Here is a 21422-nt window from a genome sequence, read left to right as displayed (position 1 = left end):
GCTTTGAACTTACCAAACGACGCCTGTGAACCAGTATTGTGTTAATCTAAATAAAGTTCGGTTTATGTATGGCTGTATGATGGAAATGAGCAAAACATTATACGATTAGTTAACATTCAAGTATGGGGTAATACTAAACAATATTCAACCAAGCGAGTTATTCCTTTTGATGGTTTTAAAATAAACCTTAGTTTTTATATTGCTTATAATTTTTATATTAGTTTATCTTAATGGGGTCATCTTTATAACTTTGGCTGTGTGGCGGAAAAAGTTCGATTGCGATGAACACTAATCATAATTCGACCAATCGGTTTTAGAGTTATTGCTTTTATTGCTTCTACAATATATCGTATTTTTGGTATTTCTTATTTTTCTATTGACATTTATAATGATGTCTTACCGATTGTTTTAAAGATTAATAAAACAATTTATTTTTCCGTTGATGTTTATCCTGGATGTTTATGGATTATACCTTTAAACTCCAATATAGCTTTACAACTCAATTTTCTGTTCCTTCGACCAGACGCGGCCCTCGAAAGCGGAGAGCCTAGGTCCTCCATGAGCAAAGCTGAGCTGATGCGCAGGATGAGCAGCCGGAGGTTACTGGAGGGAGCGCTGGAGCAGGGAGCCGAGAGTGCCGGAGCACTTAACGAGATGATGGAGCGACACGCCATGGAGATCGCGCGTCTCGAGAACGAACTTCGCAGCGAGGAGATTTCTAAGATCAACGAGGTAATGTCGCAGGATAAATTCCGTTGAAATCATACTATTTTTCTGAAAAACTTTACTGACTCTAAGTCTTCGGTGGAAAACTTGCTATAATTAGTGAAAACAGTTGTTTGTTGTTATCGTGGATTTCAAACGTAAAAAATTCGACATGCTGTAAAGTAACTTTCGTGCCCCATTATAACACTACGTTGCTGACCTTTTCAGCATGAAAGTCAAAAATCAAAGACGCGTTGCCACTTTTCGTAGAAGTAATTTCTTTTCCTCTATCGGTGACTTTAAAAGTTTGCTGTTTTTTTTTTGTTTGTTTTTTTAAGTTTTTTTTAATTTGCTCCCACAAAGAAGTAAAGTATTTGTTTAATTAAAATTAACACACCAATTCAGTTTTTCATTTTGTTTTGAAATGCTTTCTTAGACGCTGATATTTCTTCTAAGCCATTAAAAAAACAGATTGATATTTCATAAAAAAAATATTTCCCGTTTCTTAGATTATCTCGGACATTGAAAAGAAGAAAGAAACGCAAATGTCCCGTCTCAAGAACGAACTGAAAGAAAAGCTCAAAAACTGCACGACCGACGAGGAAAAACAACAGGTTTACAGACATTTTTTTATTTAAAAGCGAAACAACCTCATATTTAAATTAATTTTGCTCCTTAAGTTACATACCTACAAGTTTAAGTCTTTAAAGCAAAATACAATCCATTTGGACAACGCAGGATTCTTTATTTTGTCAGTTTACGTTTTTTATTGAAATAAAGATTCATTTCCACTAAAAGTTATGAGCAAAGGAATATTAATTAATAATAAAATAACGTAACTTTAAGCCTTAGTCTAGAATATCTTTGGTATGTTAAATTGTTATATATGCCTCTAGTGTAGAATTGGTCTGGGCGCTATTTTTATTCTTTTAAAACAACAAAAAGTTTTAAACTTGTTCTGACAATATAATTTGAAACTTTAAAGAAGCTGTCATGTTTTGATTACTGGTATATGATTTGCTTCGTATATGTTAATCTGATTTTATATTCAATAAATTGTAATATGAGAAAGCAAGAACCGCAGGTCAATAAACATATGAAAGTCCAGTAGCCAAACACGCCAAGCTCAATCATGCAACAACATTCGCAACAAACGCCCTTCAAAACGACTTGTTACCCCCCATAATCTTCCTCCTGCTCTTACTCAGGTGATGCTGGAATATGCGACCAAGATGCGCGAGCTCAACGACAGCTTGGAGAAGGAGAAGCAGAGCCGGCTGTCCGACCTCCGGAAGAAGCTGGCTCGCGAGAGGCAGAGAAGAAAGCGAGAGCTTTACAAGCAACAAGTCAAGGAGGCTCAGCAGGCCGGACTCGATCCGGTGAAGGTAAGAGAGGTTTCTAATTACCTTGTTCGATGTGACGCATTTTGCGTAATTTGTTGGCTGGTTGTTTGATAACAAAAAAAAGCACAGGTGATAAATTCATCATCGTACGTAAATCGTGCAAGCTAAACGCCTGACCTCCTTCATTTGATTTAGCGATACACAGATTGATTGATAAAACAACACATTACTTAGAGTTACAAAAAGGTTAAGGAGGCGCAGCAGGCCTGACTCGATCCGGTGAAGGTAAGAGATCGTGAAGCTTGTTTCTTATTGTATTGTTCGAAGTGACGCATTTTACGTTATTTGTTGGGTGTTTGTTTGTTGGAAAAAAGTACGGGGCGATATATTCTTCATCGAACATAAACCGTGCCTCCTAAACGCCTAACCTCCTTTATGTGATTTTGTGATACACAGCTTGATTGATAAAAAGCAAATTACATATAGTTACATATAATTTTACGTTTTGTTACAATTTTAACGAAAGCAAATTTTGTCACTTTATAGTTTACACAAGGTTTATAATGATCCGGAAAGACTAGATTTAGTTTTCAGTCTTTAGGCTGTTTAAGCTCAGTTATTAAAAAAAATGTCCATATAAACTCAGTTATTAAAAAAATGTCAATAGTATTATTTTATTATTTTCAGGGTAGACTCAATGCCTAGTAAAAGCACCAGTTGATGAAAACTCACCACTTGCGTAATAAAAGAAAGGTTTTATTAAATTACGACAACCCACAGCAATTTTCGTTCGATGCACCCGAACTTAATGCTATTATTTTCCTTTTCAGGTGGTGACCGACATCACGGAAGAGGATGAGAACGAGGTGAACAAGGACCTCCTCCTCCTTGCTCAGCAGCAGGAAAAGCTGATCGCCGAACTCCGACAGGCGTACGCTGACGAGGAGGGAGAAGGCGATCCCGACGAACGAAAGGCCAGGCTCAACGCGGACATGGAGGCGCGCATAAGGGCACTTAACGCCGGGCGAGCCGTGAGTCGAACGCTTGTTGTTTTGAAATTTGCTATAAAAGTGTAGCTTGATCTTGATAATTAATGCCAAAAAGGTCGAGTATATCGATATCATCTTGATAATGAAGTTTCGATACGAGCTTTTATTATGTTCAGTTAATAGTTAAACTGAAGATAATACAAGCTCTTATCGATACGTCTTAATCAAGATGGTGACGATCTATCTGACTTTTTGATATAAGATTTATTTTTGGTTTTACTTAACGAATGTTCCTAAAAATGCCTATTGTTTAAATTATAGGTTCTCTGTTTAAAAATGATCCAAAATAGGCCAAAAACGTCGAGTAAATCGACATCATTTGGATTAAGACGTTTCTATGAGCTTGTATCATCTTCAGTTAATGTGACTGAGAAGTAAATTATTACTTCGATCTACTTGACCTTTTTGGCTTTGCGATTCATTTTCGAGCTACATTACAGATCCGTGCATAGTGCACTCAAGTATACTGGTATCTATTTACGCTATAGCATTCATGCTATAAAAATAGTTTCGAAATGGCTGTAAAATTTCGGAAGGCTAAGTTGTTCAGTGAAACATTGCCCCAAGTGACTTTGATTTTTATTGTTTCTGCTTGAAAATAAATGCTTTGAGTTATAGATTTAATTCTGGGGATTTTTATTTTATTTCATTTTTCGTGCTTCTTTTTCTACATTTATTGTTCAATTTTTTAAAAAGCACTATAGCCGCAAGACATGCAAAAGGGTCTTTTACGGGGCTAACAATAGTTAAACCAATCTCATTTCGATAATAGGCATTAACGCTATAAAAACATGATCTGACATTTGTCTGCATGAGTCAAGGGAACATCCATATATAATAGATATCCATACCCAGTCGTGATAAACACGAATTTTTTAAATGTGTTTTTGTCGAGGACTTACAACAACTTGACATGCGCAAGAGGATGAAATTTCAAACGCTACCTTTTCATAAGCTTTATAAATAATGGTTAATAATATGTCACCGTTCGCCTTTTGTGCTAGGCTCCTCTTGTGTCGGACAGCGACATGCAGAAGCTGGTGGAGGCGGGAGGCGAGTCCGAGGAAGGCAGGATGAAGAGCATCCGATCCAACATGAAGGATCGCATGAAGCAGAGGCGAGCGCAGAGGAGGAGCACGCGAAGAGACTCGCTACTTGCTCAAGGTGAGAATTTGTAGTTGTAGTTGGAGTTTAGTGCAAAGGATGCGGAAAAATTTACTGCAAAGGATGCGGAATTAAATTTACCACGTTCTACATAAATATGTCTTTAGTCTCCTGACCCGAGCGTTCCATAACCCAGTGCTTGTTAAAATTTTTAGTTTTGTTTTCCCCTAGCATCTATCTCCAGATTTAATTCACCCTTGTCTCATGATAAGATTTTGGAAATTCTCACCTGTTCGCTGAACAGGTTGAACACCCGTAATATCTGCCCTGCTCGCAAGCTATCATCCATTTCTGACTTCACCCTTATTCACCCCTTTTGGTTGGTTCACCCCTGCAAAACATTTATTCATCCTGGGGTGAACCATTCACCTGATTAAGAAACACTGCCATAACACATGTCTTTTTAAAGTGCTTTTTTAATATCTAAGAATATTTCCGCAACAACTATTTACTGGCGATATAATTTTTTTCTGTTTACTGACGATGTTAATCTTAATTGTATTTATCCCTTTATACCAACAATAATGGTCCGATTCATAACGTTTTTTTTAATTTGCTTCTGAGCAGAAGGCTTAGAAATGTTGGTCGCAATACATTAGGTTCGCGCGCGTTGATTTTGTATTTTTGTTTTGGAGACACAGTCTGGAGTGTTTTTTTGTTTTTACTTTTCAACGTTGTATAAATATTGTGACATAACATTTTTGTTATGTTTTAAAAATTATTTAAAAATATTGCCGCAACAACTATTTACTGGCGTGGTAATTCTTAATTGCACGTACTCTTTAATTACAATAGTATACTAGATTACTAGACCAATTCGGGATTTTTTTTAATTTGCTTCTACGCAGAATGTCTATGAATTGTGGTTGCAAAACATTATTTGCGGTGTGTTGTATGCGCTTTGCTGATTCCTCTTTGTTTATGTAACAGCGAGCGGCAACGACGGTTCAGCGAATCTTCTCTCGCCAAGCGAGGCCAAACTGGTTGAAGCCGGTTTGAGGCAGAGCGAGCTGGACGCTGAAAACCAGTTGGAGGCGGTTGTATTTTCCGCACTGCAAGAGGTATTGATATGTAGTTTAAGAAATATTTCATCTTTAGTTTAAAGCATTTTGTGAAACAGGTACCTACAGCTAGGTTAATTTTTACAAACAGATTCGCAGTAGGTCGCTGTCACTCGATCAGTTGAGTGATCGACTAGTCTAAAACTCAAAGTTTCTAAACCAGGTGCAAAATAAACAATGTTGCCGGCCTTTGTACGAAAAAGGTTTAAACTTAACTTTTTAGCGCTTGAAATATTATGTTTATTGCCTATTTTCAACCTAAAACGTTAACATTTCTCCTTTTAAAGGCGGAGCTTGAGGTGGGCGAGGCTCGTCAGATGGAGGTCCTCCGACAATTGATGCAGGACTCGAGCTTGGAGGAACAGGAGCGCGATCGTATCCTGGAGGAATACCAGAGGAAGTCAGAAGAACTCAAGAACAAGCTGTCGAACGAGAAAGGACAACAGGTGAGCTTTGTTATATCATTTTTTTTGGCAGGTGCATCTGCCCCTGATATACCCATTAAAAATATTCAGGTTAACTAATAATGAAGGCTGCACAACTGAGCAATAAAATCCCAAGCAATATATTTTTTGTTCTCGCAATTGAATAATCTAGCCAACAGTTAGCCGTTTTTGCCTGAAAAAACTATAAGTAGTTTTACAACAGTTAAATTCTTGTAGAAAAAAAAGTTTACCAAAAAAAGTTATTTGTCCTCACATATACCGTTATCCGCAAATCGTTTAAGATTGCCGTTTTTCGTCCAACTAATTATATACACAATAATCTAATTCGACGTAGCCTTTTTACATGACGTGAATATCAGGTTAACCCGCATGCTTAGCCCGCATACTTTGACGCACGAATTTCGTCGTTACGGTTGACTGATTTTTTACGGGTTTATTCGCGGCAAGTTTTATTCGCTGGTAAGAGGTAGGTTAGCGCGCGTGCCATGCGGGAAAGCGCCAATTGTTTCGAAAATATTGTTTTAAAATCAAATGTATTGAGACAAATTGTTTTTTCAACAAATGAACTAAAATACTCTACTTTGTGAAAAGTTAACTGTAATATAAAAGATCGAATATAAAGCGGATAGAAGAGAAATCCCCTTTCTCTTTCTTCATGCGCGCCAACCCGCATGACCTCACCCGATAATGTAAAAGGCTAAGTGTTTCAAAACGAAACCGCAAAAACCGTTTAACCGAACCCTTACCTTGGCGTGCAGAAAGAGAAGCTTCTCGCCAGGTTAGAGGCGCGCAAGAAATTGCAGGAGGAGCTGTCCAAGGAACGCGCAGTTGCCAAGCAGATACGGGTCGCCGCCAGAAGAAAGTCGGCCGTCCAGCAGCTTCCCGACACGGCCCTTGCTCTCCTCCAGCGAGTAGAAGCGATGGATGAGCGCACGGAGGCGGAGAACCAGCGGATGATCGAGGGACAGGTTCGCGCGTTGAATTTGTAGTTTTTTTGTGTTTTTCGGACACAGTCTGAAGTTTTTTGGACGCTGATCTAGACTCCTGCCACGTTTTCGTCCGGGGGGTTGTATTGCTAACAATATTTGGGTTGAGGTGAGAGTTAGCGTTTGGGTTTGAGTCGGTCAAGTATTATTATTATATTTATTCCTACATATTTATGCCTTCTATGTAATTTCAACTGTGACAACTCGTTTCTTTGGTGTTAAAAGAAATGAGGTAGGATTCTAGACCAGCGCCGTTTTTTGTTTTACTTTCCAGTGTTGGATTAATATTGTGACGAACATTTCTGTTATGTTTTAAAATTAGATATTTTTATTTCCATCACAAAATAGAATTCAAAGTATTTCACGTTTTGTTTAATATGCATTTTTCACATGAATAGTTTTATTTTGTTAAAATTAATATACGACTGGCCGCAGACTCTATTTAAACATCTTTATCAGGTGTGCTTTATGCGAACTAATGGATCCGATACCTAAGTCTTTATCAGTGTACATGAATTTATAAAAAGTGGATTCATAACTGATTCAAATAGAATGCAAAACAATGTTATTAAAACAGAAATAGCATAAGTGTAAGTTAAACATCATCACCAAACACTTACCAGTAACTCACAATGTGAGCTCCTACCGCGACAAGGTAGTAACACCAAGGACAACTACAATATCAAGGCACCATGTGCTCAGTGACCTTTGACCGTTCGACCTCAAGAAATAGAATGCTTACACAATTAAATAGGTCATAAAGTACTTACGTCAAAATTCGCTTTAGCAAACTGTTAATCTTAACACTTTTTTCCTCTACATATTTGATATTTCAAGTTACATTTGTACGAGCGCTGTTATACTACCATTTTCTCTTTCAATCTCAGATCGAGGAGTTGGCCCAGCTCGAGAGCGCCCACATCCGAGAACAAAAACTACTTGCACAGCAAATGAAGGACGCAGAAAACAAACGTAAGTCGGACCAATGCAGTCATTATTTTGCGAATAAAATAAAAATAATTTGTTAACAACAATCTGTTAAGGTACGAAAAATACATAGCGCCAAAAGAGACCCAAAGTTCAAATTATCAGTGTTAATTAGAAATGAAATTCAGCTGTGAAACTATCTTCCCTGCCTGGCATCAACGTAATGATGGAACAAGGAAGAATTTTATTCCAAATAAAAAATCGCTGCTGTTTGATAAACGCATAATGCACTTCCTCCGTATGCAGTGGAGATGGACATCTCGTCTCGCGCGGAGGAGCAAGCTCAGCTTCAGCTAGCAGCCGCCGCCAGTAGAGCCCAGGCTGAAGCTCAAGAGAAGAGCTTAAGCGAGAAGCAGACGCAGAAGCTTATTAAGGAATACCAGAAGCAGGTGATAACTCGCTCTTATCATATGTTGAAAGGGTATATCCGCCATACGCCAAACCAAGAATATTGGGTCTTTGTTCATTACATTTTGTAAAAAGTTACTTTTTCAGGTCATGTTTTACGGCCTATTAAACTTTCATTTTTTATTAATTTTGGTTTTATTACGACGTTAACACATTTTGGACAACACTTAATAAAAAAAAATTACTAATCGCATTCTTTAGGAGTATTGAGTCTTTGACTGATAAGCTTGTTAAAAATTGTCGAGCTTAGGCTCAAATAAAACTGCCAGGTTTCCACAATAAAACGGACAATCTTTGTATTGTCCTCATTACTTATAGTAAAATGTGGACGCAAATGTGTAGTTGCTGTGTATCCTCTATGTATAAGATTCCATTTCGTCTCACCTACCTAATGGCACGACACGCGTGTCACAAGCTCGCAACCTGCTAATATTTGCATTTCCGCCCGAAGGCCGAGGCGCTTAACAGTTCGCTGGCGGGCGAGAAGAAGCGACAGATCGATGCCATGAAGGAAAAGATGAAGCAACGTCGTCTCGCCAAGGAAAAGCAACTCGCCGACAAGCAGCAGGTTTGTTTTAGCTAAACGCATGACTTCGCTGTTCGTATTTTATGTATTTCATCTATAGTTACAGATTGCGTGCGATGACTTTGGTTAGGGCTTAGCCAGTTAGCCACCAAAGGGAATCTCGCAGCTCGAAATTTTTGATCGTGTGATATGTACGGAAGAAAACAAGATATCGTTCAAAATTGTTTACACATTACCCAAAGCAGTCTAACTTAGCCATCAGTCAGACTTTTATTAAAAAAAGTAAATTTTCATATTCATGTTGTATGTTTTGAGTAATGTGTATACTTTTTTTAGGGGTATCTTATTTACTTCCGGAGATATTACACGATGATTTAGAGCTGCGTGTTTCCCGTTTGGTGACTGTACGCACGTTGCCAACTATAGTCCTAAACGATTGAACTTTGCCGTGAACCGTTTCGTTGTATTTAATAACGATTTAGAAAAAAATATGATCAAAAAAGAAAACTGTTGAAGTTCTTAAATGTACTGCAGTACTGCCATTCGATAATCATATTTTGTTATCCGTTACTACCATCCATCACAAACCTTTTCAGATCCTATAAAAATGCTTTATAATCGATGGACCCACTATACACTTTAATCGAACAATTATTTGAAATTCCAGTTGTAATCAGATAGAACCTACATAATCAGAATATACGAGAAATCAACTTTACGTAAAAGTGCAACCAAAGAGAGGTTTTTGCCGCAACTTAATATTTTTATAAAAAATTCCGAAAAATTTGCTTAGGCGATGTCCGAGCAAGAACTTGTCGCGCTCAAGGCGCAGCGCGACGCCGACAAGTCGCGCGACATGAGACACCACGAGCGCGACGCCGTGAATGCGGCCGTGACGTCAGAGGCGGAAGTGCCGCTGGACAAGTTCGTTCGCGACGTGCTGCTGCCTCGCCACTTGAGGGAGATGGCAAGCCTGGCCGAGCGACTTGAAAGGGAAATGGAAGCTGCAAAGAAACAAGCCAAGGCCGAGGTATTTGTGGGATAGATATTAGCTATGCTTGTTTTAATAGTTTGGATGTGTTTATTTTTGTGTTAACTTCCGCGAAACCTACTGTAGGGATTCAAATAATTCTTGGATGGCAGTGGAATTTTAATATGTTGCTGCTGTATTGTAGCTTGTGGGGGTTCGGGTTTTTTTTAACTCTTTAGTATTTGGAAAAAATGTCGAATACGCATGTGTTAAGTATATATTTCAATTTATTTGTTGGGCACCTCTCGTTGTCACAACTATGTGGAGCAAAACACAGGTTATTTTGTCTCCTCCACTTAAGTTGTTAGCAACTTTATTACAAGTCATTCATGTTGTTTACTTCGTTATTGCTTACATATTTCTATTCATTTGATTCAGGAGTTGAGTTGTTACCCAAATTTAAAAATATTTAAGGTATCTGCGTGTTGACTAAAAAAGTTATTCATCTTCATTTGACTTTTTAGGGTTGACTGTGCCTTGGTAGATTTCAAGCTCGCCGCTTGTTCAGGGCAAATCTTACCAATCCTATTTTTAATATTGCAACCAAATTAATGTTATTTTTCTTTGTTTTTAGGTGTCAGCTTCCCGTGCGGACCTTCGTGACGAAATGGTGACTCGGCACGAAGACGAAGTTAAGCAATATCTGCTGAGTCACGCCGGAGAGCCGGCCAACAAAGTCATGAAGGGAAAGAAGAAGTTGCAAGCGAAGCAAGAGAAAGGTGCGCTTAAACTAGAAATGCCCCGCGTTTTTGACCACTACAAGAATGAAGGAAAACCAGGTTTTTTAAATTAAAGACAAATGCTTAAATGTCATATTCAGTCATTATTTCGCCAAATGCTTTTTAACACCTTTTCACCAGCTGCCTTGTTTGTATTTTTTTAACTTTATTCACAACCTACCCCGGTCTCCTATTACGAATTGATGCGAACTTTGTGTTGCTAACTTGTTGTCAGCACAGAGTCAATAAAAAACGACGCCTCATATAAGTTGTGTAAAGCAGTGCTCCGTAACCTTTTTCCACTTACGGCACACCACCAGAGATCAATTAATTTGGCGACACACCTACGAAATATATATATGTCAATCGACAAAAGACAACATCAACAAAATCCTAGGCAGCCAATATAAAAAGGAGCGATTGATGATGAAACGCGCCAATGATGCCAAAATTTTATGTTTTACATTCCTTCGTCTTCTGATTTTGCGATTTTGCAAACTTCTCAAAAATTTTGCAGCTGGTAAGTGTACCCCATGACAGTAGCTGATTAGAGAACAGATGGATTTTAATAGTCAGTTAAAAATCGATTTTGATATTTGATTACCGGTGATGGAAGGCAACATATAGTTTTAAAAAAAAAAAGTTAAAATACCATTCTTAATAAGATACACATTTTTCGCGTTAATTCGACTAGTTAATGAAAAGTACCCTTTAAACGCAAGTAACACACCTCCAGGGACGTCGCGGCACACCTGACATGGTCTCGCGGCACACCGGTTGCGCAGCACTGATTTAACGCACTTTATCGCTCATATTTTGCCGTGGCAGAGCTGAGCGCTTTCGACAAGGAGACGGAAGCGGCCGTGGCCTTGGCGGTCAAGAACTCCAACACGTCACTGACGCTCGATCACGCCGAACGTAAGCTGGAGCTGCGCGAAGCTCACCTTAAGGAACTGGTCGACACTATGAGGCAGCTCGACCCCGAAGAGGTAAGTAGCCTTTGTTTCTCTTTTGTCCGTGTTGTTATGGTCTTTGCTCTACGGATTAAATCAGGGGTTCTTAAATTGGGGGGCGAGCCCCCTAAGGGTGTGTGAAAGGGTTTGCAAGGGTTGCGCGACAGGCTAGAATTTTTTTAATATAAAGTTTGATGACACAAACATCTCTTTTCAACTACTTTTTAGTCGTTACTGACAGACATTGTTTCATTTCAATCACTTAACTCCTTGTATTTAGTTCCAGTGGCCTGAATATGGCAGAATATGTACTACATGCTGTGTACAGTGTTGTCAGGGGGAAATACACCAGAACATACCTCGCAACTAATTTTTGCCAATTTACTATATATATACTGTAGATGTTTTTTTTTCGAGCTTCACGCGAAAGTATTTCTTGAGTATTAAACAAGTTAAATGTTCGATAATGCCTTCTTACATGGTTACGTTTCACGAGTTTGGAAAGTTGTGTCAAAGGGGCGCGGCCCAAAAAAGTTTAAGAACCCCTGGATTAAATCAAATCCTTTATTTTGTGCATCCAAAGTAACATTTTTTAGATTTTTTTCGAAAAGTCATTAGGACAAATAGACTTTATGACTAGTTATTTATTCAAAATAAACGTGTCGTGATATCCCAGATGTCGATTTTGTTTTGATAAAGATACCCGTGAGTCGCGTAAGTTTTTATTCAATAAATTTTTTTGTCTCACAGGCGATGGTTTATCGTTACGGGGAGGAGGCGTCAAAAGCAGCCGAAGAGGCGAGAATCTTTCGGGAGAACAAGAAGAGAGAGATCGACGAGAAGATTCAGAAACTCAAAGATGAAAGGAGGGAGAAGGAAAAGAAAGGTAAAACGCAGTCACCAAAACGGCTGATGCCAGACCGATGCTCCACGATCATGCTATACCCTCTCCCCATGTTTTATTTAAACGATTTTAAATCTTATTTTGTACTTGTTATTGCTGTGAATTTGGCTTTGTTGAGCCGTTGGTCTTAATGCTTTGTTATTATAGGTTATTATTTATTTCTGTTTATATATAATTGCTTTGTAGGTCTTACTGTGTGTTTTCATTTTTTTAATTTCAAATCTACTTTAAAAGATTAACGTAATCGTTTTGTTTTTAACAATTTACATACACTTACAATCAGTGCTTTCTCTCTTTGTTGAAAATGAATTTAGAGTTATTCGAAACGTTTAAAATGATTCCTACTTCTGTATGGGCTTTGATATTCTTATTACGTGTTACTACAACCTACAACCATTATCCTCCAACTTAATCGTTTTGCTTCAAAAACTTCCGTTTCCAGCGAACAAGAACATCCGGGAGCAGGTGTCCGACATGGAGCGCGAGCTCTCCGACGCGTCGCTCCGGATGCAAAAGGAAGAGGATGAGAGAATGAAGAAGAACCAGGAGGCGAACAAGGAGGCGGCCCACAGGCGGGAGCAGGAGATTCTGTCATCCGACGTGTCCGAAGAGGAAAAAGATCGGCTCCTGAAAGAGCACAGAGCCAACGTTGAGAAGATAGAGGTAAGGAGGAATTTTGATTTCAATTTTTTGGGGGGATTGTCTGTTCTTTTTTTCTTTTTTAATCGCGGACCCCTTAAAAATGTTTTGCTTTGCATGGATCAAGGTAGGCAAGTGTTTTTTTTTAGAGATAACGTCATAATACAAATAGACTTCGACACGTTTTTATTTTATTTTTGTTATGATGTCATGCATTTTTTTCTCATTGATCCCGTAAGCGTAAACTGTCGGTGAAATGACCAGTTTCGTAATGACTTAAGTCAATAACAATAACTTGACTAAGTGTACTAAAGTCATTCATTATAAATGACTTGTCTTGACTTAGTCTTTTGGGCAAAATAACTTGACTTGACTTTAGTCTTTCGGACTAATGACTTTGGGTAAAATTAAATGTTTTTATTAGGCATTTTTTTGTAAAATTGGGTTATTTATCTTAATTTTTGCACGTAAAACAGTTTGCTTGCTATATGATGCGTTTTTGTTATTATTTAATTGAGTTCCTAATTGGACGACTTAACCAATTTTAATAGTTCAAGATTTAATTTTTGTTACAAGGACTTGGCTTGAACTTGACTTGCTCTAATTATGACTTGACTTAAAATTTATTGAAAAAGACTTGACTTGGACTTAAGTTATTTTGCAAATGACTTCACTTGTACTTAGGTTATTTTACACATGACTTGACTGGGACTTAAGTCATTTCAAAATGATTTGCTTGCAACAATAGGAGTGACCCACTCTAACAATATATTAAAGTCGCCATTCTATTATGTGGAGTCTAAACAAACCGAGTATTCCGGTAAGACAGTACTAAGGCAATTGCAAGGCTCTAAAAGCAACTTTTACCGTGTTCTTCAAAAAGGCTAATCTCGCAAATGAGAAAAAGAAGGCCAAGGAGGAGTTGCAGCGAAAGCTGGAAGAAAGGCGACGCAAAAAGAAGCAGGAACTTAAGGAACAAGCCACGAGCGAGATGGACGCGGACGAGGAAGAACAAATCAGGAAGATTATGGAGGACGGGAAGAAAGAAATGGAAGAGGCGGATAAGGTCCTCCAGGGCAAGCAGGACTCTGTGAAGTAAGAGCTTACGATGATGTAGCAAAACTGTTGACAGTGTTGGGCAACTTTAACCACAACATAAATCTGAATGGATAAATAAATAATATATATCAGGGGTTTGCTGTTCTTTTACCCTTAGTTAGTCCTGTAAAATCCACTCGTGAATTCCCTTTTTCCTGTTTATACATTTTCTCGTTTAGCATTAGAGGACAAAGCACAGTTGTATACAGTGAGTTTAACCCTTCGTTTTACAAGGTTAGTTGAAAACCTAAAATATATGTAATATTGCAGCTTATAATACCAACACTTAAACCTTTAATCCGGATGATTGGTATAGCTAATTAAATCGTCGTAACGTCAATTGTAGCCATTACGATGCCTGATAGCAAGCCTGTTGGAGATATTTGATCCAACATTTGGAGATGTAATGTTCATAATTTGTCAGAAAAGCATATGATGCAATGGTGTCCATTGGGTAAAAACAGCGCGCAAATAACTTTCGCTCATTTTTTATTCTATTTTTAGCTTACAAAGTGCCTACGGTTCATTGGACAGTACGCAACAACCAGCTCCTCTCTACTTCCCACAAACAAACGTGATCGCCGGAGTTCCGATGGTAGCGGGTTCAGTTCCCGCCGACTGGAACCTCATGCTGATGAACTCTCCCTTCTTCAAGGTATGGCAACTGCAAATAACAGTGCACGTTGATAAGGCGGCCCACTGCAAGACATGGAAGAAATTCAATTACTCTAGTGTGGACGAAGTTTTGTGTTGCGCAAGATCGGTTAAATCATACTTTTATTTTCATGATTTAATCGTGTGAATTTATGCATCTTTTGTTTTGTCCAGCAACTGGAAGACATGGAAGCGCGTTTGAAAGGTCATCTTAAACCCGGGTCAGACGAAAAGGTCAAGGGATCAACATCGACGCCATTTATTGATATACAGGTTCGTTGACTCGTGTAAATTTATTAACTATCTTTTATTTTGTTTTACATGATTCCTAAAAAAGATTGCATTTATACTTGAAGTGAACGCTATTATGCCAAGCATTTACTCGAATACATAAGGGCATCGTATGCTGCTTTGTGTAATTTAGAGCTTTTGAAAAAATCAGTTATTTTTTGTTAGATTAATTTTTTTTATTAATTTTAAAATTGTCCCGCAGCTTTTGTTTAAATGATTTGCCTAATAATGACACATTACCTTAAAATTTTTAACCTTGTATCATCGCATGTTATTAACTGGCATCTAATTGCTACCCACTCTGTTCCTTCAAGTTCGTATCTGTAGTCAATACGACAACGTTTGCCTGAAACGCCGCATTGTGTTTGACGCAGGACGCCCAATGGCTTCTGAGCGGTAACCTTGTACCAGCCGACGTGAACCAACTCACTCCCAGCCAGTTCGTCATCTACAGGTTCGGTGTGTTCGTCACAAGGATGCTGCAGCAAGTTCTCGAGGTATGGTGGAGCCTTTTTCAAAAAAAAAATATTTTTTTTTATATATTTTCCAAACAGCTATTTGTGAATACGAAGTAAATCTTTTTCTGTGGCAAATGCTGAATGTTTAGCTTTTAACATCATCAGTTTTCAAAACTTCTCACTTCGAATTTTACATCCACTCTACGTTATTTGTCACTGAAAATCCAGGTGTGATTGCCTAACTAATAAATGTAACCTAATTAAACAATGTTATGTGTTGTGTTGGTTTAAATTTATTTTTTTTCCAGCCGTCTTCGCTAATCGAAAAAATCGCAGTTTCCATCACCGAAACTAGTGTTTTAATGTCTTACTTTAGTGTCTTGCCTTATGTAGACTTAAGTCCATGATTTAAAATATACCTTTACTTGATTGAATTGTTATGAGATGAATGTCTTTAAATCTCGGCTTATTTGAAAAAATGACTTGATTTGGACTTCAGCTATTAAGGCAAATGACTAATGTTTTTGTCAAATATTTTTTTTGACAAATTTCCAATATCTTTGTACATATAAATCAGCTTTCCGTATTCATGTTCAGTTTTGGGTACTTTCTTTGCAAATAATTGATCGGAATAGAGTTTATAGTTATAAACAGTTTTAAATTTAATTTTTGGTTGCCAACGAATTGACTTACAATGGCAACAACTTGGACTTGGACTTCTATTTGTTGAGAATGATTTGACTTGAACTTGACATACAATATCCATGACTTGCACTTGAGTTGCTATTTGTTCAGAGCCACTTGACTATACTTGAGTTATTTTCAACTTACTTGACTTGCCTATTATCCATTCCAAAGTGGCATGTCCGCAACACTGATCGAAACCTTCTTGTCCGCAGACCGACGAGATTACCCTGCTGCTGGCCAACAACTTGCCAGCAAACAACTACGAGCGCAATGCCTTCCGTCAGTCCTTCTTCTTCCAGCGCGCTCGCCGCCTGCTCTTCGTGCGCGCCGATCGTCTCACGTCGGTTGGCGACTTCGTAATGGTGGTCATCCACTGCATGGCGCACATCGCCGTCGACCAGCTCGACGACGACTCGGACCCCTACTTCTTGCGCGCCTTTTACAAGGTGCGTGCTTTTGTTAGGCACTATACTCACTATCCCACTCAGGGCTGCAGAGTCGGCTCGGGACTCGAGAAGTCGGTTTGTTTTGCTGGAGTCGGACTAGGCAGTCGGGACTCGCGAAATATCACGTAGACCTACCCGATTCCCGAGTCCGACATACGCATGCGCATTACCAAATTTTAAAATTGAAATGGCCGCCAACTGGAAATTGTAAAAGTGGAATAGCATATGGTGGAATATTTTCCAACCATGTATTGTGAGTGAATGAATTATACGACACGCCTATAGGTGGATTGCTGAATATACACGTTATTTTGGTTACGTAAATTGGCGGAATACAGGCTGTAGGGTCAGGGCCGGACTCGGGAGTCGGACTCGGGTAACTTTTAACCGACTCCGCAGCCCTGATACCACCCAAAGATTTTCATCCCCCACAAAACTTAACACTGGATCGATATTCTCCTGTAGGTCGAGAGGTCAATAACCTACAGGACAATGTCGAATCACAGTTAACACGAATGATAACCGACCTCAGTTTGCTTAAGTGTCAAATTAAAAGATGTGCAACTATCACATTACAGGTGCTCTTACACGTCTACCCCAGCGAAGTCCTTTTAATTTTAAAGGACACGAACTTGGGGTTGTCAAATTCGCTTTTGCGGCTGAGGCTGTGGCAAATGGGCAGCTTTAATTTCGAACGTGGCGAAGAAGGCGTTATGCTAGGGGGGTTAAAATTGGTGCCCCTGTTTTTACTTTTACGGGTTGCTTTTGTAGCACATGTGCGACCGATACAACGCACCTAATGAAATTGCAGTGCTTCAGAATTGTGTGTATATTTTTTTTGTTGCCTACCTCGTCTTATATAATCAAGCTTGAAATCCGTGTAACTGGCTTATTTTAACAACCTCTGTTTAAAATAAATCTTAGACGCTAGAAAGTATTTTTTGTTGGAACCAACAACGCAATTTTTCCCCATACAGCAAAAGTGTTTTTTGAACTTTATATTAGGGCTAAAAGTCAGGAATGTAAACTTCGTTTTGTTTGAACCCCTATTTGTCAAAAGATATCATTGTTTCTTGTTCATTTTCGGTATACATTTGTTGCTGTGTTAACCTTGGCCCTTTTACTGCGCAAACTCGTATTTTCCCCACAATTATGGCGTTTGTTTCTACATCCAGGCGCTCAAGGCAGCCTGCGAGGACCTGTTCTTTTCGCGCGCGCGTGTCGCCAGCCAATCAGCGTCTGGCAAGGGCGGCGCTTTAGACGTGGCGCCACTTGATTCGGCGGCCGGAATGGAGGCGAAACTTCACGTGCTCGATGATCTGATTGACGTCAACGTGTTCACGCCCACCTCTGTCAACTTCTCTCAGCAGGTAGGTCAAGGCAGTCTGCAAGTATGAAAAAAAGAATCTTGCAAAAGCTATACGGCGGCATCTTGTGCATGGGCTATTTTTAGAAGTTTGTCCCGACGAAATTCAATATAATGTTATATACACATTGCCCATGTGTTTTAAGATTTAACCTTAAAAACACGAGCCCTTTTCAGGTTCCCTACGCCTACCAAACAAAATTGTCCGGTTGACAAATTTTCTAGGGATGGATAGAGATATTATATTTTCTTTGTCATCTTTACATTAGCTGACATTTCGCAATTGCCTATAAACAATTTCTTCGTGGAAAGTTATAAACTATAAGAAGGAACAAAACACAAGCTAGCAAGTTTTAATGAATTGTCAATCATTGTGGACACGGAATGGATGAGAAGAAAGTTAATAAATTTGAATTAACCCGCGGAGTAGAAAAGATTTACTTCTCTGGTAATATTATCGTGTTTTATTTTGTCGTTATATGAAAAAATTCATATATGGCGAGACACAAGTCAACCGTCGTCGTCCAGTAATAATGACCCCTAAACAAAGTCTTACCGCCATTTTGTTCCAGAGCGTATCCGGTCGTCTGGCACGCTACGGCGGCTACCGTCGCGACAACACAGTCCGCCACTTGGTGGCTTCAAGAGTGACCGCTAGCGGCGATGACGAGTTCATGGCTTCCAGGCTTCGTCAGTTGAGAAACGCCGAGGGGGCGATGCAACAGTAAGAAAAAAATCGTATTTTTATTGGTTACTACAACATTTTATTGTTTTCCACTGCAGGTTTAGAAAATCTGTTTGTATTGTAGACAAAGTTTACGTTAATAGTTAAAAAATATTTATATAAAACATAGACAGTTTACAATTTCGTTAGTTGAAGCATAGTTGTAGTCATATAAGTCTGTTTTTTAGTGAATAAAATATATTTATAAAGCAGAGTAGTCATATATCACACGATTTATTAATTGTCATTGGCATTAAGAGCAGCTCTTACCACAATTCGAGCAAAAAATGTTTGCAATACTCATGAGGGTTGCGAATAACGTTGGTCTACTTCTATTCCTCAAAAACCGCTATACGTCTAGCTGCTGGTAAAAACATATTTCGCTAACAATTCCATTCGTTCAACAGAATATCGACTCCAACGAATGTTCCCCGACCAACGATGCGTGACGCGCGTTACGTGATAAGGGCGCAGGTGGCCAAACTCCAGGAACGTTTGGACGCAGTGAACCGTGAAATGATGAAGTGCATCCGCTCGGAGGGCGAAATGCTCGAAGGGGCAGCTACCAAAACTAAAGGTAGGATGTTTTAATGCTTGACCCAGGGGTGTCCAACAAGCGGCACGCGTGCCAAATGTGGCACGCGACCAAATAAAAAATGGCACGCAAGCCCCCCCTAAATTACTTAATTTGCTATTCAGCCAATTGTAAAAAAAATACCTACTTTTTTTATGCAGCAAATTGCCTTTGTTTATTCACAATATAAAAGAATCGCTGCAATCAAGACAACTAACAATTGCTTCTAATACTATAATATAACATTATATTGTAGTGGAGGCTAGCATTCACATAACTATAAAGTTAGGTGTGAAGAAACAAGAAGCAAAAGTCAGCTCACCGACAGACACTTAGATGCAGTAGTGCGTACACGTTTTTATTATTTGTAAACAACGCTTTTATTATTAGAAATACTAAACTTTGGCATGGGAAGAAGTTATAGGATAAAAATTGGCACGCCGGCATGTTTGAGTTGGACACCCCTGGCTTAACCTATTGCTTCCTTTTATTCTTAAAACTATCGAATCATGCGATACTTGCAATAGTCTAATAACAGTGCAGCCATATCGTGCTAATCTGTATACAATTCAAGCCTACATCTAAAAGTATTGTGTGTCAGATATAATTATGGTCAAATTTTGTGAATGCCGTTTAATATTTGGTATATAACCTGAGCGCCTTAATCAACTCGATATATATTTGGCAACTTTCGGGAGTTTATCTAAAATGCCTATACTAACTAATATGCATTATAGAAAGTGATCTAAAGTCAAACTTCAGTCTGCGTCAACTCGTTTAAGTCTTAAACTTTAAGACCAGTTGTACTGTATGTGAAAAACTTCAATAGAACCACGTATAACACGTATGATATAAAAATGACAGCAGCAAATTGCTCATTCAATTCAAGTATCCATCACTTGCTTTAAAGTTGCATACTTTTGTCGTAATTACATTTTGGGTAGATTTCGGTCCGTAAGCTACAAAGGTTGAGAACCACTGCTGTAAACTATAAAAACTGCAGCCTTGAAGAAAGTATTTTTTTTGTTTATCGCTTTCTGTCGAATTAAAGGTGATTCCGCCAAGCAAGCCATTCGAGAGCAAGAGGTGATGCTGAGTCAGCGCAAGGAACACTTACTCAGCACTTTGGCGCACACCAAAAGCGAAATCGAGAAGAAATCTCAGCTGCTTAACTAATGACTCCAGATCACTTTTTCACGGAAGCAATCATTGAGTTTTACGTTTAACTTACAGGGCAGTCTTTGTTGTAGCGAAGTAGCAAATTCAGTAGCAAATTCGTAGCAGTATAGCACTGTAAATTACACAAACAAATTGGTGTGCACTGTAAATTACACGTACCATTTTTGGCTCAGTAATCGATTTAAAATTGAATTATTTTTATCAACACTCGACATTTTGTCATGTGTATTAACTTATATAAAATTATGTGCTGTTTATTTGCTTTGGCCTATTAATCCACATTGCACTGTGTTTTATCACAATACTTTTGTACACTTGCAGTTTTCCGCAATTTTTCTTACCATATATATTTTATTATTTACATTTCTAGTAATGTATTTATAAGTGTGTTTACCAATGGACTGTGTATATTTTACAAACTAATTTTCCACATTTCTCAGTGTATTGTTGATAAAAGATGCAGGATGACGTGTCTTTCTTTATTAGCCTATTCGTATCACTCTCACTGTCTTTAATTTGTGTAGCACACTTTTCTCGCAGAGCCAATATCTATCACTGTTTTCTGTATAGCGTCGTAGTTCATAATAAACTTTAGATAAGCAATAATTTTGAAGACATTTAAAGGTTTGAGGGGTATTTGCCAAGCTTTAGTTAATTATTCATTTGTATTAAAACTGATCAATGAAGTAATCCACGCATGTTTTATAGGTACTATTTAACTATTTTCGTATAACAAAGGTGCCAGATAGGAAGAGATAATATCAGCTTAAACTGCCCCGCAGAAACCTTTTCTGTTCTTACTTAGAAGGGTGTCTTGCTTGATTTTATTGTCGTACAACGCACATATATGTATGTATAATGGGTAAAAGTGAACAAATTTTTGAACGGAAAGTTAAAAAATTTATTGCCAAACGCATGAAAATATTTAGAGATGACATTTCAAAGCTACGACGTTACTCTGACAAATATGTATTTTGTGCCGACGTTTCGTTTACCTATTCAGGCAACTTCTTTCTACAAATATT

General features: G+C 38.4%; 1 protein-coding gene across 1 annotated transcript in view; it reads left to right on the top strand.

Moving 5' to 3' along the window:
* The window catches only part of LOC146139988 (uncharacterized), a 103220-nt gene extending 82254 nt beyond the window's left edge, over positions 1-20966 (top strand). Inside the window, 25 exon segments of the mRNA XM_083392583.1 lie at positions 524-732; positions 1215-1319; positions 1914-2090; positions 2879-3079; positions 4102-4261; positions 5192-5322; positions 5610-5768; positions 6527-6736; positions 7642-7726; positions 7988-8130; positions 8601-8717; positions 9469-9705; positions 10280-10424; positions 11253-11413; positions 12128-12263; positions 12724-12944; positions 13804-14033; positions 14523-14673; positions 14847-14945; positions 15338-15460; positions 16321-16554; positions 17730-17924; positions 18493-18644; positions 19052-19221; positions 20270-20966. Coding sequence (XP_083248709.1) covers positions 524-732; positions 1215-1319; positions 1914-2090; positions 2879-3079; positions 4102-4261; positions 5192-5322; positions 5610-5768; positions 6527-6736; positions 7642-7726; positions 7988-8130; positions 8601-8717; positions 9469-9705; positions 10280-10424; positions 11253-11413; positions 12128-12263; positions 12724-12944; positions 13804-14033; positions 14523-14673; positions 14847-14945; positions 15338-15460; positions 16321-16554; positions 17730-17924; positions 18493-18644; positions 19052-19221; positions 20270-20394 — 4076 coding nt within the window. The 3' untranslated portion in view covers positions 20395-20966.
* The last annotated feature ends 456 nt before the right edge of the window (positions 20967-21422 follow it).

This window comes from Ascidiella aspersa, chromosome 6 (assembly GCF_963924565.1).
Source record: "Ascidiella aspersa chromosome 6, kaAscAspe10.2, whole genome shotgun sequence".
Lineage (NCBI taxonomy): Eukaryota > Metazoa > Chordata > Ascidiacea > Phlebobranchia > Ascidiidae > Ascidiella > Ascidiella aspersa.
Note: the sequence above shows the minus strand (reverse complement) of the source record. Positions and strands in the feature narration are given on the sequence as shown.